Below are 18,896 nucleotides of genomic sequence, written 5' to 3'. Positions count from 1 at the left end.
ATTAAGATAATACATTATCTCGTCTTCTCTCATTGGTGTAAACTAGTTGGTTTCCAAACAGTGCAGATCAGCACATTGCAAGTAGTAAGTTACAACTTGTCTCATCGTGAATCTTTGGTCTGAACTGAGCTTTAACCGTTTGAGTCAGGTACAGACGTAAAAAAAAACATCAGTCGAGCGTCAGTTGAGTTCAAGTCGGCTCGGTTACCACTCTCTCAGACTTGGCCGGGTTTGGACAGCCCGAGCCATATTCTCGTCTGTGTGTTAAGTACGAAGAGGGCTGGGAGGTGATTAGCCTAGCTTAGCATACAGACTGTAAGCAGAGGGAAATAGCTAGTTTGGGGCTGTCCAAAGTTTTGCGGCATCTCTAAAGCTCATTGATTAACATGTTGTATCTTGTTTGTTTAATTCATACGTGAGCAGAAATGTAAAAACATCAGTTTGTGGCTTTAGATGGAGTTACATTATATATGTAATGTTTGTGGAAAAAATAAACCAACACGACGCAACATGTTCATTAAAGACTCAAGTTCTCACTGAAAAATCAACTCTATTCACGCTTTGGCTTTGTCAGAGGAGGCAAAGTAAATCCTCACAGGTCTTCTGGTTGAGTTGAACTTTTAATAACTTTAATATGCAAATTCCAAAAGCAAGCGATATTTGACAGTTTTAACATTTCCTTCAATTTAATTTGTTGCATCATCTACTTCCTCCCCTGTTCTGAGTACGGACTGCTCCACAAAAGAGTCATGGTTTCCAGAGAGTTGCGAGACAGTTGGTGGCACAGTTATGTCTGTTATTGTCCTGTTCGCCAAACAAACACGCTTTCTAACTGACAGTTAGCCAGCCCGTTATCAAGCTCCATCTGAGAGCTTCTTTCCCTCTTCAATAACTCTTTATTGAATAAAACAATGTACAGTCCTCAGAATAAAATATCAAGGGAGAGTCAATGGAAAACACAGCGAAGCAGTTGTGACTATTATGTTTACAGCTCGCTCGTGTATTAGCCATTTGCTCAGCAGTCGTCTATAGTAAATACACAATGACTGTATTTCCCCAAAGAAAAAGTGTAGTAGGTGTCGCATTAGTATTAGCAATATCACTTCAATTTTATAATAAATAATTGGAATTATTTTTTTCTTTTACTGTATCATCCAATGACAGTGTGAGCTCCATGAATTAAAGCACCATCATGCTTCAGAGCAGCTCCAGTTTACATTTCATTGCTGCTGTTGTTGTCTATGGTTTACTTTTGTTTCTCTGCGTCTCAGTTTTCATAAAATGTTTCCCCTGATGTCTTTCCAGATGAATCCCTTCATCACCTTGTTGAATTTAAAAGTGAGATTATGCCTCGCACTGTAATGACTATTTTCAGTGGATGCAATGTTGCGGTAAATTACAGCATAGAAACACATTTGAATGTCCTGTACAAAGGCTTTAACCAGATTTTGATGTTTGTTGCTCGAAAGGGTTTTTATGCGCAGTGGTACTGAGCCAAATGCATTTTTCAGATGTCAGAATACAACATGGGGATCTCTGCTCTTTTGTTCGGCTGATTGAATATGGTGCCAATCATGCTTGTGTGTTTTAAAAATGCAGAGACACTTGTATTCCTTTCATCAATGTAAATTTGCTGGTTCACTATAATTTGCCAGCCACTGTGCCATCGTGCTTAAGGAAATATTTGCTCCCAGATTAAAGGGGCTTAGGGGCAGGAAGCGCATTTCTTTTTCTAAACAGTCTCTCTGTTTGAGATGAGAATTCCCTCTCGTCTTCTTTTGTTGAGAGATTAATGGTTTCCCTCTTTTGTTTCATAAACTGACATAATCCCAAAATCTCAGGACATCTGGTGTGCTTGTAGGAAGAGACTCCAGTGGGTGTTGATTAACTCATTTACTATGGACAGTGCCATATCAATATTTTATTGCAGTGTAGTTTAATGGTCATGGAAAATAAACCATGTCCAACAACGTGCCACTACCAACTGAAGCCACAACAGCAAAGAGTGTTGATTTTAGCTTCAGATGGCTCCTATTAATTAATCCCACTGGTCACAGTTGTTTCATATCAAGTTTGTAAAGCTCTAAAACAGCCATTATGTTTTCATGACTTTCATGACTTGATTTCATTTCTAACAAATAAACTTAAGCTATGTTAAAATAAGTATAAATATGAATATAAGTATGAATAAGTTCATGTGTTGTAATGATATTACAACTACCACATTTGCATACATCATGTACATGTACATTATAATATATCTGGGAGATTACACTGCCACATTTATAACATGCTCTTACAACATGTTATTTCTTACTTTTGGGTGTTGAGTAGGGCTGCCCCAGATACCAGGCTCCAGAGCTTTGGTAGTAATCAACAGCAAACATGCGAAGCTTCGTTCCGGGGTTCCCTTTAGCGGCTGTCACTATACCTGGTAAAAGGTAAAGAAGAAAGTAAAGTCAATGTGTGGGAAACACTAAGCCATCTGTAAACACTAATTTATAGGGGCAGTACTTGGTTTAAGGTCAGGTTGAGAATAATATCATGGTTGTGAGGGAACAGCTTTGGTGATGATACGCTGGCTGTGCATATACTGGCCTAATCCTCCGGTCAGAGAAGACGCAGCAACTTCTCTCTTTATTGGCTTTATTGCAAATAAACAGGACACTGCAGCAATTGTATCTTGTGTGTGTGTGGTTTGTGATGTCTGCAAAGACAACAATAATAAACAGTATTAATGATAATTGACATACAGTGGCATTAATGACATATATGTATATAGAATAACATGAATTACAATAGACACGAGTGACGTGTCATACTGAAATCACCGGTAGGTGTCATTGAACGCAGCACAACGGCCTGGCGCAACAGGCAGATCACGTGATCAAACTAAAGCTGTAGTTACTGATCCGGTCAATTTGTCACGCTAACATCAGTATAATAGCAGCCTCAATGAACGTCAGTTACACGGTTAAATAAACAGTGACAGAATGAAGTTACGTGTCGGGCCGTTCATGTTTCATGGGGCAGTGTAAACATGCTACATGGTAAGCTAACAAGGAGAACCGAGCTTATTAACCTGGTAATTTAACAACTCTCGTCACATACAAAATATAAACAACGTCACATAACTTACATCATCACCGACGCACACTGTTGCACAAAGGAATGGAGGAAGCACGATCGGCGAAGAGTGCCTCAACAAGTTAACTACACATGAATTATCAAACAAACTGCGCATGCGCAAACAGTCCACAGTCTCTGCGTGGGGCAGCTTGCTGTGACGTGGACTCCTCACAGCAGGGAATTCACAACAATGGTCCTAGGTTTTCGTTCAGTTGATTTCCTGTTTTATGCTGAAAATTTGTCCTCGTGTCATGTTTAACTTCCCACTTCCTGTCGTTGTCTGTTTTCCCACCCTTTTTCTGTGTACACCTGTGTTTCATTTGCTCATTATGTATGTTTTTCCTTTTCTCTTCCGTCTGTGTCTCTTGTGTTCCTGTGTCTGTTCCGGTCCTTGCGTGTCTCTGCGTGACTTCTGGTTTATCTTTAGTTTTCTGTTTCTCTTTAGTTTATTTCCTTGGACTTTCCTCAGCTTATTCCTGCCCTTATTTTTTACTGATTAAAGATCCTCATCCCTCACCTGTATCCCACCATATTCACGACTGTGTTGCAATTCAAAGATGTACAGTTGCTGGAAATTGAACCTTGGGTCAAAGATGAAAGAAGGAGTTTAACGTGCCTCAGCTGCTTTAAATTGAGCTGAAAGCCTGTCTGGTGCTCTCAGAACAGGGTCCAGTATTAAGAGAGAGTTCAAGAGCATGGTTCAAAGTATGCTGGAGTACACGGATCAGGAGCAGCAAACTTTTATTCAGTGACTGACGTTTCGATGTCATGTGCATCTTCATCAGAGTCAGACTGACTTGGACTATGTTCCTGAGGTCTCTGAAGTTATTTTTGACCGCTATGGAGCAGAAAGAGTTTCATCCTCACAAATACAGAAGATACAGACCTGCATGAGCAGACCAGTGGAGTTGTGTGTATGGACATCGTCATATCTACATTCATATCTGTATTGTGGCTCAGCCTTGCCTGATATTCAGTTAAAGCAGTGTATTCAAGGTCACTTTGGTAGACATTCTTTGCATCTACTCACTACTGAAACTCACAGTCATAAACACAATAGGAGAGCATGTGTGGGGTCAGGCACTGATGTTCTCCAACATAAAAATAGAAAGGTCAAAGTCAGGAATTGAATGTGAGAGAAAGTTACAACACATCTGTTGGCAGATTGTTCCCATTGCTTTTACGGTTTGCTTCTTGCCTCTGAGCTGCCTGTGTGAGATGTTCGAACAAAGGCTGAAGAACACTTGTTGCACGTTATGTTCAGACTTTGGTCCTCGTCAGAGATACCATTCTGTTTTCACTTTCGAAACACAAACAAAGCGTTGTCATCTTTTTCTGACTGATTCACAGTTTGCTCCGCAGTAGCTGGCGCCAACGATGAATACATTCTCTTTATAAACTTCACTTAAACTTGATATTTATCCTTGTGAGTGGCTTTGTTACGCAACACTTCCCCTGAGAAACACCATTTAGTCAGTGTTTAACACATTTAACTTCCCACTTCCTGTGGCACATCTGAAGTGATCTTCCATCCTGCTATGTTCTCTCAATGTATCATTAGAGTAGTTTGCTACAGCAGCTTGTTAGGTGCATTTCACACTAAACTTTGCGGTTGCATCACCATTATGAAATGTAGATATAAAGAGTTGAAAGATTCAAGATTACAGCAAGTAAAAAAATGAAAGAGTACAAAGAATATAAGAGTGTATGATCATGATGGGCTGTCAGCTACAGCAGAAAAGGCTTATATGTGCAGGTGAACTAGATGAATATTGTTAAGTCTATCTGGATTCCACGTTCAGTTAATATATCTCATGAAGACGCGAACGTGACGAACAAATATAAATTTTGAATGAGCCTTCGAAAATGCTGTCTTAGCTCATTCTTCCTCTTTCTTCTTCCTGGTATCCTTTGTGGTCGTCAGTGCGATCAGGGATTCTTCCAGTTTACACTTAAAACAGCAGCATGCTGATTTATTCTCTGTCATCTTCTAAAGTCTGGCTCTGCAAACTGTCTTCTGCTTTTGCACTCGCTGTTCAACTTGTTGCCGTTTCCCAACATCTCCTTTGTTTTGCAGACAGCTGCCTTCCTTTGCCTTCACACACTCCAGAGCTCTCCACTCTGGATCTTTACTCTGATAACTTTTGCAGTTTTACCGAGCGTTTCTCAATCGATCTGTCAAACGCTGATGTTAAATCAGCATAAATCAATGTCTCCTCTTTTTAAGCAGCCTCTGGCTATTTCGGTTATTTTCCGCTGATCATTTCCCTCCTCTGCATGCGTGCCCTCCTGATCGTGCATCTCGGCCCTGATGCCTCCCTCCTCAGCGACAGCTACAATAACCTTGGAGCTGCAGTTTGGAGCCTGTTGCTGAACTGCTCGGTCTAACATTTTTATCATTTTAAAGCCTGTAAAGGTTACTTTCTGCCAAACACAAAAAGCTCAGCTAGAGCTTTTTCTTCCTCCAACAATTCTGCTACACATTTTCCTGTTCCACATCAAAGTGTGTTGGCATGTTATTTCTCCCTCAGGCTGTCCTTCCTTTCACAACGTAAACTTTGAAATTTCCCTGCTTGAAAACAGTTTGTTAATTTGGAGACACATTTTTTTGATGTTGCAAAACTTCGGTCCATCACACACACACAACTGCACCGATTCAGTGTTTGGAGTCCCATTTCTGCCCACATTGTCACGATACAGTAAACACTGCAGCCCTTACACTGCGCTCTGTAATGAAACTGTCAGTGATGTCCTTCAGCCCTCATGGGTTCAGGCAGTCAATTACAAACACAATCACACACACACACACACACACACACACACGGTCCATTTGATCTCAAGACACGGGTAAGACATCTTGAGCTAACCTTGTGGCAGTGTATCATCTCACATACTATGTAGCATTATAGAGAAAAGAGCTAATATAACTCTCAATTAATTATTAAAACAGCAAGGCACTGGCCTTTCTAATCTTTTATTAAATTCAGCTTGTATTAATTAAGAAGAAAGGTAGGATTTGTTCTCATCTCAAGCATGCACAGGCATCAAGGGGGTAGAGTGTGAGTTAATGAGTGTAATAACTTATGTTTTAATATTAACCTTAAATATTCTGAGGTCGCACTGACTGTAAAGCATGCAGCAGAGAGTCTAGCTTGAGGTCAGACGCAGGGGAAACAAGTCCAACATGATAGTTTGTACATCGTTTTTCAATCCGCCCCAAAGTTCTTTGTCTTGTAACAAGTCCGCAGCTCCACATTCACAATTAAGGCGGCAGCCGTCCAGTCATCCCTCACTGTTTCCCTCCATCTCGCTCTCTCCATCTCTCACACTCCTTGTTTCTCCCTCTATCTCACACTGTGCACCCATCTGTTTCGAGAACTTCAAAAACACTCTGTATCCCCTCGCTGCTTCTCTTTATGAGTTCACTTCAGTTCAGTCCAACGCTTTTTAAAGTCATAAAAAGCCCGACTTCAAAAAGGAAAGAATCTCATCTTTCGTTGGTATTTAAGCACTTTGTGAAAAATGGCAATGCAAACATTCCTGCTGTTTCATTTGTTTCTGTGTGAAAGCGAGCTGTGCTGAATTAAGCCGGTGCATGGGCGTGATGCGTTGCGAGCATGAAAGATAGACTAGAGGGTGAACGAGTAGGAGTGTATTCATCCTAAACCGCGGGATCTACTTAGAGATGCATATTGGATTAATAGAGCTTGGCGGCTTGATTTGGAGTGGAGTACTCAAGCTGTGTTTTTCGTGACCTCTCTCATCTCTGCTCAACCCGTCTCCACTCTGGATGGGCTGCAGGCTTTTTATCAACGTCCTCAAATCACAACCCTGGAGAGCAACGAGAGCTGTGTGTGTGCGAGTGTGTGTGTGTGTCCTGTCTCTGTGTCTCGGCCTGTGTGCTGGGAATGGATCCATTATTGGAATAGCCTTTCACTTCTGAGTGGTAGGATTCCTCTGAGTGCAAAGATGTATCTACTGTATGTGTATTTTGTCTGCAAGGCGAGCATTTGATTGGGGTGTCAGGTCTCTCTCACCCGTTTTGGCGAGAGGTGTGTGCGATGTGTCTTGCAGCTCTGGCACTGCTTGACTCCAGCTGCCTTTGAATGCAGCTTCAAAGCTTGCCTCGCTGAATGTTTCTCTCCACACGTTCTGGCACTATTCACTAACCCCCCTACCTCCTCCTCCTCTTCCTCCTCCTCCTCTTCCTCCACCTCCTCCTCCTCCTCCTCCCCTCCAGCTCTCTGCTGTGTTTTTCCAGTTCACTTTTTGCCCTTGTGTCCTTCCCACCTCGCCGTGTCCTCCATTCCACTGCACACCGTGTCCTCTGACAGCGCCCGTTTGCCGGTCATAGATAGAGCGCGACTCAACTTTGACCTCAGCAAGGACCGCAGCGCCAGAGATCAATGGAGTCAATGGTGAAAGACAGAAATATGGAGGCAGATGAAGCAGTCTGGCATATTCTGTATCAGGACGGAGCAGCTGTATCGGTCTGTGTGTGTGTCCTCTGCTTCCTGTCTTTCATTAAGACATAAAAGCTCCCGTTCCAGCATTTTGGATGTGGCTGGCTTATTTTGCAATCACTCAAAATGAGGTGATGTATTTTACTATATATGGATGTTAATATAATTATTTAGATTATGAGGATTATTCTCCAAGTCCACAAGCACAAAGCATTCATAATGAAAGCGACACATAAACAATCCTGTTTCTCCAGTAAAATAAATTTCACTCAGTCCTACTCTTTTACTATTTTTATTATTAACTTCTTCGATTAAAAGAGGTAAAGTGTGTGGTTCAGTCAAGGACACTTGTATTGACCTTTGATAGTAAATTGAGAGAGCTCTCAAAGAGTCGGAGCAGTTTCAAGGATTCTGCTGGGGGAACGAACCAACCTTAATATACACACACATGAACTATTAAAATTGATTTAATTCAATACTTAATACCAAAACCTTGTGTGTGGGAGGTGTGAAGTTATAAAGGTTGCACCTGTGCACCTGTATGAATACGATTGGTAGCCAAACAGTCAATGAATGAGCCGGTGATTGTACAGCATGAATAAAGAAGCTGATGTTAATCAGCAAATGTAAGGACACCTTCACTGCTCTGCCTGAACTACTGCTACACTCCTTTCACTAAATATCAGTAATTCCAGTGCAAGTTAGTTGGATGTTTTTTGGCTTTTGTAATATTATTTTTAGGAATATGACGGAAAATTCGGGTTTATTATAGGACAACTTGAGTTATATTCAGTGTTATAAAAAGTACCAAAAAGTCATACTTGAGTAAAAGTAAAGATATCATGTTAAATTATTGCTTTGGTAAAAGTGAAAGTCACCCATACGAATAGTACTTGAGTTAAAGTTTTGAAGTATCTTATATAAAATGCACTTAAGTATCAAAAGTACAAGTAAATGACACATGTATTTACATGTATATATAGAAACTGTACTGGGTTGACCGATTCTGAGTGATTATTGGATCTGAGATTCAGTATTTTTCTGATAATCAGAATGTGTCAAACGGACACAGCCTCCTTGGCGGAGGTAATTAAGGATTATTAGCAACATTACTGCACTAACTTCCTGTTTTACCTCCAAATAAAGTGGTTTGGATACACTGGGTACTGGGTACCTTGTTTGTACCTTGTCTGTCTGTCTCTTTGTATATTTGTCGCAATTTTATCATGTTCCCAGATCTGATCAATTATATTGATGAAGACAGAAAAATACAAATAATGGCCAAAAATATGTGAGAAAGACCCAAGTTATAATAAACTAGTGAATTATATTTTATATTATTTTTGATAAAAAAAATATCCCTTCAAAATAAGAATTATGGTGATATGTTCAAAATGTGTCCGACACATTGACTGCCTCTTCAGTAAATGTGTTTATAATGAGCAGACTTGAGGTAATAAGAGCAGAGGATGAATTCTTATTGTTACTTATTTTGTCTAGCTGTGAGGAGACACTGTCCAGAAGCTCCTGGGGAGCCAGATAAATGAATGAAAAGGAAATTCTGCTACTGGAGTGTGTGTGTGTGTGTGTGTGTGTGTCTGTGTGTGTGTGTGTGTGTGTGTGTGTGTGTGTCTGTGTGTGTGTGTGTGTGTGTGGCTCCTGTCCTTACACCTGACTCACACCTACAGTTCGCCAAATGTTCGCCCACACTGTCACCACCTGGCCACTGCTGTGCACTGTGTGATTGAATTGTGTACGTCAGCGTGCATGTGTGTGTTTGTGTGTGAGACGAGGTGCTCTCTAACAGATGGAGTAACCTAATACATGTCTCATTTCTGCCCCGCTGTCCATTGGCCCTCATGGTCCGCTGGTGATGCTATCTGGGCCTTACCAGCATCCTGTCTGCTTTGTTCCTGGAAGCATCCCTCCCATGCCCCACCCTTCTCTGTTCTGCTCTGCCTCGCCGCCGCCGTCCCATAAGCCCAGGGCAGCCGGCCTCGGACACACACTGGTCCCGCAAGAGCAGCTTGCAGGCGGAGCTGCTCTCGGGTTACCTGGGACAGGTGGCTCTGTGGGAGTGAGATGTGTCTGGAAAAACAACATATTGTTTACAGTCAATGAACAGATGCTGCTTTTGTTGTAGAGCGGTTCATAAAATCATAACTGAATGTGAAGCCTGCTGGGAGGTTTGTGAATTTGTCAGCTCAATACTCTCATGTTAAAACTTCATTACTACAGATTTGTTGATTTGCTGTTTTTACTGCAGAAATATGACATTTTGAAAATCGTTGGGAGTCTTCCAGAAAATGTTTTCATGATTTAATGTTCAAACAAACACATGATTTTTCTCATACCGTCCATTGCTGCAACACCTCTATTCACCCTCTATCTGTTTTAGCTCCTGTCTCTTTAAAGGTGCAATATGTAAGGGTTAGGGTATTTAAAATGTACTAAAACCCTCAACAGTAAATAAAGAAACGACAGTTTTGATGTTATGACATCTATGAACTGTATTACAGAGATATCTACTGAGGTGAGCATGCTCAAGCTCCTGTGCTAGCGGTGTTAACACCAACACTCTGTCCCCGAGCTGTCTGAACCACTACAGCTGCACAGCTAACTGAGCTAACTACAGTTTGCAGCATTTAGCGGTTACACCTTTGATAAGCTGCCCCCTATAAATTCGACAGGTGGCCAATGTTTACATATCACGCCTTTAAGGCCTTCTCCTGAAAAGCCCAATCTGATCTGATTGGTCACCCAGCGTGTTTCTGCATCAACTGTGCCGGTGTTTTTACAACCACAGTTGTGCTGAGGGCGTGGTGGTGAGCTGAGACTATATAGTTGCCACATCACAACCTCAAGTAAGTCCTGACGGCTTATTTAAAGGCACAGTTTCTATACAGGCTGCGTGCATTTCTCTGTGGATTGATCTTTTTGATATTTTCACAGTATTTATTCAGCACCTACACCTGCTTAATAATCAAAAAAGATATAAAATCTCACTTTCGACAATATGGGACCTTTAAAACTGACATTTTGGAGACGCAAGGTTTCCACCTGACTCACAGTGTGCTGGCATGTGTCTTTATGAATGGCTCTGCAGCCCTCCTGCCAGTCCTCTCTCAGCGTCCTGGACAGGTTCTGTTTTGTCACCAGGACCAGGTGGCAGTGGCTTCTCCATCCGTCTCAATGGCGGCTAGAGGTGACACCCCATCAGCCAAATGGATTAGTCTCATTGGCTGGGTAATTTATTGATGTTTTCCTCTCCAGGGTATAATAGGTGTATGGGCCGCTGATTGATGAGGTGCATGTCTGCCTCCGCAGCGCGTCAACCACAGTCAGCGGTCAGTCAGTCAGTCTGTCTGGCGCGTTATGAGCAGTGCAGCTGACTTATGTAACGCTCAGACTGATGGCCTCGTGCACATCAAATATGTTCATTTGACAGGCTGTTCATAGATTATGTGAAAAGACTGTTTTATGTCTGAGCTAGAGTCACTTAGAGCTTCGAGGTGTCAGGAATAAGTGACATCCTGCTGACACAGATTCATTTCTTTTAAACTTTAGACTACCTGGAATCTGCAGCACTTGATCACACTTTAATTGGGGGCTTTGATTAACGACATCATATGCAAAGAAAGTAGATATTACAATAAAGCATTCAGAGTGCCAATTTACAGTCTCCTCGATGACGGTGTGACGGGGTATCTGTTTAATATTGGACATGATTTAGTGGATATTCATATTTCTAATGCCCCTGGAAGCTGAGAGGCCTAAAATCCTTGGGGTAAACATTATCTGGCTGGTGTAAGAGGTGAACAGAGGTAAAAGAGGAGAGGCAGAGACATTTCCCTCTGCTTTGTGCTGCTGATCCATCTGTAAAACGCCCTCAGTCTCAGAGGAGAAACCGTTTTCCAGCCTCCTGCCTCCATCTGTGACACTGACAAAATAAATGCTACTGCTAATTTTAAGCGTGACCCAATACGTTCCTGCAAGCTCCTGCTCTGCTAATGTATGCTCTTGACCTCCTATAGTTGTATCCAGGATGTCACAGGTCCCTGACATTCAGCCCCTCTCCCCTCCATTAGAGGACACCTGATCCTGCACAGCCTCTCACTGATGAAAGAGAGCAAGCAGCGTTGCACAGGAAATGGGCTCAGGCTACTCAGAGCCATTGAATTGCGTTTATGAAGAGCCCTCTAGTCTTTCTCTTATCATTACAAAGTGGCTCTCCTCTTTGTGGTGTAAGAGATACTACAGGTGGCAGCTAAATTACGGGGTTTGATTTAAGAGGCTTTCATAGGAAACCAAGAAAAGGAGCAGCGACTAAACAAATGGATCCTGCTTTTGTATTACCGGGAATAGAAGAAGAATTTATACGTTCATCTGCGTGTGTGTTTTTCTGCGCGCGTGTGTGGGCGTGCCTCACCTCCTCTCAGTCTGTCTCCTTGTCTCGGCTGGCAATCTGCACATCTGCCTGCTCATTGATCACAGAGGGAAGTGCTCCACAGACGCAGCAGGACAGCCATAGCCTGGAAATCTAAACAGATGTGCCCTGCTCCCGAGCATCCTCTCACACTCACACAAATGTGCTCAAATGTTTTTCCTAACCTTTATTCACCCAGCGACTGTATCGCCGAGCACACACACTGTTTTCCATTCTGTTTCATATTCACACACACATTCAAAGTTACAACCACAGCCTGCTACTGTTTACGGCTGAGGCAGTTTGGAGATAAATGGCTCATTTAAAGCACGACTGTTTGACTTCTGCTGAGCAGCGGCCACTGTGGCTGCATGTGACCATTGCAGACAGGATAATTGTATTGCCTCTTACTATAAAGCAGGGAACCTCTGTTTGTCTGAACCAATCATCCCATCTGCTTCACACTTGGCAGGCGTGTTGCGGAGGACCCACAGAGGTTTAGTATCTTTAGTTCAGTTTATAAAATAATGAAACAACACACACTACAGGTAAGGTTATCGTACCAGATGGAGAAATACACCACCTCATATTATCTCGTGGGGAAGCAGATGTAAACAAAATGGAGAACAGCATGGTGCAACGACTTGCTGCAGTAAGGTGCTGCAGTGAGAAAAAATACAATAGCAGAAGCTCAAACGATACAGTTAACACAGGTTTTCTATTCTTCAGCTAGAACTGAAGGTGAGATGATGCTAGCTAATGTTAGCATCAAGGGCGACAGTGTTTACCATTGCTTGGCAGCAACATCTGCTCCTGTTACCTTTCTCATTGGTTTGTTGAGGTACGGCTCGGAAAGTACCGATGTAATCATCCATTATACTTCTAATCAGCCGTATATCGAACATGTTTGATATTATCTGTGAGCAGCTCGGGTGGCTTAAGACTGAATCTGTAAGCCCCTCACATCACCAGATAATCTTTGGCAAACACCAGTACCAATCAAGGACCAGGGCCAGATTTTCTCAGATTTCTTCAGGAGGGGTGGGTCTGTGTTTATTGTTGGAAATTCACATTTTCAGATCTTTTCCTGATGAAATGAGTTAGGGTCAGGGCCACACCTGGTGGAGACGACAATGACGATGATGTAAAAAATCTGGGGTTTATCAATACACATTTCATGAGGCTTTGAATTCACTGAAGCTATGTTCATGTGAGCTTTAAAACCCCAATGATGCACACACTGATAGGGGATGCAGCTACATCATGGCAGATATATTGCTCAGTATCCAAGAAAGCACAGTGTCGTGTAATTTTGTTTGACCGAGCATTTCCTGAAAGCTGCGAGCAGCAATACCAAAAACTGGCACTGCACTAGTTTCATTTAATTTTCCAAGATTATCTTGAGCAAGTTGATTTAAAGACATCATCATTTAACAACAATGTACTGGGCTCTGTTTAAAAAAATGCTTTCAAACTCAAACGCACAGTCTTGTTGTAAGCATACTTTTTATGTGACCTCTCTTTTTTTAGAGGTATGCAGAACAAGATAACATCATAGAATATTTATACAATACAGGGAAAATAACGAAAAAAAAATTACGATACGTTACTCAAATAAGCAGTGTTCATAAATGTGTTGATGATGTAAAAACACCCTTTCATCTTGTGTAATTTGTATGACCCAAACACAGGGATGGAAATTGATTTTACTGATACCAGTGCCGTTATTGATTCTGTTTATTGGTCTGATTCTTTATTGGTTCTTGATCAGTTTTCAGTGTGGGCAAAACGTAGGCCTATACAGGTTTTCAGAGTCAACACAGCTGTTTTATTAAGTCTGAACACAGTGCAGACACAGTAGAAAAAAGCTGGCAAAAGTCTGTCATCATCTAAAATGGATTAAATGAAAGAATATTTGTTATCATGCAGGTTTTCTTAGTCAAAGAAAGAAATCTGCTAAGCCTGCCTGCATGGCGCAAATGCTATTAAAACAGGATATTTACCCTTGGTCACGGACGTGCTGCTCGGTTGAAAAGCAGTGGCGCTTGTGCTTAGAGCATCAGATACGTGGCATTCCTGGAATTTTGCTCAGAAAGATGTTTCAGCATATTGCTGGCGTGTCCACCCTTACATGAAATTATAATTTTACGAACATTGGAACTAGAACTGTTTTCATCTTTCCTCTTGAAATGAAGTCTTTGGACTGTCTCTTCCTCTTTGCCATGACTCCTTCTTGTTACAAGTTTCCAGCAGGGTAGACACATGAGTTTGACGTCATTATTTTGCAATGCACAACTGTAAGAAAAACATGCCGGCATCAATAAAGAATCAGATAAGCTCGGAGGCGTACGATTCTGATCAATCTGGCAATTGGAAATCGGTTCTCAACTGGAACCAATTCTTGATTCCCATCCCTAACCAAACACTGAATGTAAATGATGCTATAGATGTACACTCTGGCTGTGTGTGTGCAGTGTGTACAGTGCTTATGTCTTATTTTGTAGCAGCTGAGGCTTTGGCTGATTTGAAAGATTAACAGAAAATCCAGTTCTTTCTGTAATTTTTCTCCTTCTCTCATTCTCTGTAAGTTAATGAATTGGGTCATAAAGCCTCAAATTAAGCACAATTTTCACTTAAGCTAAAACTTTTCCAACTCGCACAGATGTGTCTGCACCTCAGTTCACACCACCCAGAACCATTTGCATTCTACTCATGCACCTGCATCTATTTACTATTATAATATATCTTAATTTTAGCTGCAAAGTTTTTTTGTTATGAATTCAACTCTGAATTTGAGGGGAAAAAAAGATTATGGTAATTCTTTTTTCAAAAGTTCATGGCTGAAATGCACTCCCCCAGCAGTTAGCAGAGAGAGGGAGGGATGCTCATTTCCTTTGCTCAGATACTGTCATATTTTCACAGTGTGGCCCTCTAAATTGCACATAGACGAACACATTAAATGTTCTACACAAAAGAAACAGAGCTGTCACATCGTTTCTCAGTTCTGTCCAAGGACCCAGAGCTCTGTGTAGGCCGACGAGCGTCATTTGACCTCAGAGAAGCATGAAGAGGAAGAAATTAAACTATTCGAGCGAGAAAAATCAAATAACAGAGATAAAATGGCGAGCTTTTGGAGCACAAAAACCAATAACTTCCTCTAATGTCCCCTAAACCAGCACTTCCCCCGCCCTCGCAAAGCAGTCGTGGCTATCACTCTCAACAAAGCGATGTAGTGGACTAGCTGCGCTATAAATGGGATTTCGGCATCCCGAGCTATTCTCCTGTCCAAAGCTTCATTTCACTGACTCTCAGCTCCCCTGCTAAGTTCAGTAATGGAGCTTTAAATCCCCTCTGTTGTTGGGTCCTCACTCATTTTGCTACCAGGTCGATGATAGAGCTCTCGCTTCTTATGCCACCTTGTTGATAAGACTTCACTTTGTGCCTTGAAATGCTGCTGATTATTTTCCCTCCTCGCATCAGCCACGCACGCCTCCCTCCTGCATGCTCTGGATGCTTTCCTCCCTGCAGACATCCTCACGGTCATGCCTCTCCCGGCTGACTAAAATATTGAGATTAATACTCTCTTCTAAAGGGACTTTTTTTAAGATTCTGTGAGCTCTTTAGTTGTGTTGACGGGTCAAACCCCAAATCTTCCTTTCTTTCTGTTACAGATGCTTTGATCGCCTATTAGTGCTGTGTGTGTTTGTGCTGTGCATGTGGGAACAGTCCCATTAGAGACAACAGCAGATTGAGAAAAACTGGGAAAAGTGAAAGAGAGGCTATGCGTGGGAAGATTCCTCTGACTCTGATCGTTAAGGATGGGATGGATGTTTGTGGGGAATTGCATCTATTTGACTGTTTCATGTTTTTGAGCGAGGTTGTTCCCTTTTTTCTGACAGCTTGCCATTGTTGTGATTACTGGGGCATATCATCACCAGCTTTCAGCAAAAAGTTGTCCCACCTTTCACTGCATCTGACTCCATCTTGTGTTGTTCTCTTGCCGTCTTTCAGAGGCCTTCGACCTGGTGCTGCGACATGGCCGTAACTCCACCCTCGCCATGCTGAAGTCAGAGTTCCCAAGTCTCGGAGGTGGTGCCCAGAGCTCCGTTGGGCAGCTCTTCCTGGACATGTCGCTCTACATCCTGGGCTCGGACTCACAAGTGGACCACATGGTGACGGTGCTCTATGGTCGCCTCTTCCCCCTGACGTACCGCCGCCTGCTGGGGGGCAGCGTGTCCTCTGCGACTGAGGAGTGTGTAAGAGGAGCCTGGAAGGACTCAGGAGCATTTGGCCCTTTTCCCAAACTGATGATGACCCGTCTGTCTCGCTCCCTCCTGGCCACACGAGTCTTCCTCCAGGCACTGAACCTGGGCATCGAGGTTGTCAATACCACCGACCACCTGCGGCCTGGCCGGGATTGCAGCCGGGCCCTGCTGAGGCTATGGTACTGCCCGCACTGCCAGGGCATGCTGGGGCCGCCAGCTTGCAGAGGCTTCTGTCAGGCGGTGATGCAAGGCTGCCTGGGGGGGGCTGCCGAGGTGCAGCCTCATTGGAGGAGCTACGTAGATGGACTGGGGAAGCTGGCGGGGGCCATGAGGGGAGAGCAGGACATGGAGGCGGTTGTTCTGAGGCTGCCTTCAATGATCAAACTGGCTATCAGGCACGCTGTGAACGCACGCACCCGTCTCACTGCCCTGGTGAGTTTAGTACACAAACACACCTACACAATTAGTAAGTGGCCAACAGACTGCAAATAGCACTGCATTAAAAATACAAGGGGCTGCAGTGGTGTGGGCGAATTTAATTTTCACCTGCAGGAAGTCCAGTCTGAGTCAGTCTGAAGGCTCACCAAACACAACACACTGCAGTGTTTACAGTTTATGAAACACATATCCTCATCTGTCTGGACAATTGTCAGATAAACAGCAGAATTAAGGTAAAGTCACACATCTCTGTGGATATTTCCTCTGTCTCTAATTCAATACAGTTGAAGCCTTGCAACTGATGAATTCAATCATGTATTTCCTGTTTTGGGGCAAACTCAATTATGTGTGAAGAGAACTGAAATCTGTGTTTCAAGATGGTGAAAGTTGCTTTTGGTTCTGCAGAGCATGAGCACTACTGTCTCCCTCTGGCTGAGCTGAATGACTTCCTGCTGACTTCCGGAAACATGAATGGCGTGAAAATAATTAACTGATATCACTCTGGCTTTTTCGTTTTATTGGACCTAATGGCTTCCTATGCAAGTAAAAAGATAATAGTTGAGTTGATATGAGTAATTGTCATGCTTGTAAAGGGGTCTGTGTGCATCTTGTGCAATTCCTAGTGAAACTCCATTATAAATGAAGTGGACACAGCCATGTGAGGTCACCAGTGTTGGGTAGTACACATAATTTGTGACATTTTTTTGAAAAAGTAATGCATTACTTTACTTCTTTACTTTACTGTAGAAAGTAATTCCTTACATTACTCATTACCTAACTTTTGCGTTTCTCCGCAACATCATCTGAGATGCATCGTCACATAATTGCCAGTTAAGAATATGAAGTTAATCCTTACTTATGCCCACACATCAGCCTTATCTTAACGAGGAGGACAAACACAAGATGCTTTATGATCTTTAATAACATATATGATGTGCAGTATAATGACAGTCAGCCTAAACAGCACTTCACAGAAAAATGCTGTGCACTGTAGGCTATATAACAGCCGACGTCGCCATCTTGCTTTTTTGGAGCCAGAAGTGACCATATTTGGATGAGAAGGTGGAGCTAAGTTATTCAGTATTAACTGGGATGCTAATTTTGGCAAGAGAAAAAAAAAAAAGAGTGTTTTTCCGTACAACCACAAGCTGAACAGGACATTTTAAGGCTACCAACATTATTGAATATTAAACACCCCAAAGGAGGCTATGTCCACTTCCATAACAAGGTCTGTGGTCACTCAATAGAAATAGTGATGCATTGGGTTTGTTTTTTTCCCACTGTCATCGCCTTGTTTGGCACAATATTACACTACTAGACTCTAAACTGCTGCATCACACTTCCAGACTATTTACAGTTTTTGCACTGCTCGATATTTATTTTTTATCCACATCACATCCCTTTTCGGTGCTCATTGCAGACCAGTCTGGCAGACAGCAACCTCTTTCACTCATGCTGTTCATGTTACAGAATACACTACCAGGCATATGTGTTCACAGGTAGTATGACCATAGCAAGCCATCGCCAAATGATGGCAGTTAAGTATAGCACCATCCAGCACTATCACTGAGCCAACACAGCGCTCCCTTTGAAATGAAAGAGGAAGATGAATTTAATTATGTCAAGTCCAAGCATCATGGTCAAACCCTGTCCCTCAGAAAACCACAGAGGACATGCAGAAATTAAAGAAATACCACATTCTTACAAAGTTGATTTCAGGTCTGAAGACTTTTATCTGTGGTCGAAGGTTAGTGATCCAGGCTGCATTTCTTCCAACAAAGAAGACATTACCTTGTAACAAGACACAGCTACAACTGACCTACAGCATATTCTCTCCCCACACCCGAAGCGAGAATGCACCTTGGACTGAACTGAATCGAGACGGAGAAATAATAGTGAGGATAGCGAGGGAGGGAGGGAGAACAAGGTTGTATTTTTCAGGCTGCCAGACAGATTCTCTCAGCATGTCTCTCTGAAATGCGTCTCTCACTCCTTGGCAGCACTGACCCGTTATGTGTGGTTTCCACTGCAATAAAACAGTCAAGTTTGTTCGTAGCCCACATGTGAGGTGAGGGTGAAGTGCTCATGAAATATGAAGGCCCTTTTTCTCTCTGAGTTACAGAGCTTGATGTGCCTTTTGCTCCTGTATATCTGCTGAACTTTTCACTCTCACAC

General features: G+C 42.5%; 1 protein-coding gene across 1 annotated transcript in view; it reads left to right on the top strand.

Annotated features, from left to right (window-relative positions):
* The window catches only part of gpc3 (glypican 3), a 113,944-nt gene that overhangs the window by 47,043 nt on the left and 48,005 nt on the right, over window positions 1-18,896 (top strand). The window contains exon 3 of the mRNA XM_073486327.1: window positions 16,030-16,715. Within this exon, the coding sequence (XP_073342428.1) occupies window positions 16,030-16,715 (686 nt within the window). The remainder of the gene's footprint in view (window positions 1-16,029; window positions 16,716-18,896) is intronic.

This window comes from Pagrus major, chromosome 18, assembly GCF_040436345.1.
Source record: "Pagrus major chromosome 18, Pma_NU_1.0".
In the NCBI taxonomy this organism is placed as follows: Eukaryota; Metazoa; Chordata; class Actinopteri; order Spariformes; family Sparidae; genus Pagrus; species Pagrus major.
The sequence above is the reverse complement of the archived record's forward strand: the minus strand, read 5'-3'. Positions and strand labels throughout refer to the sequence as shown.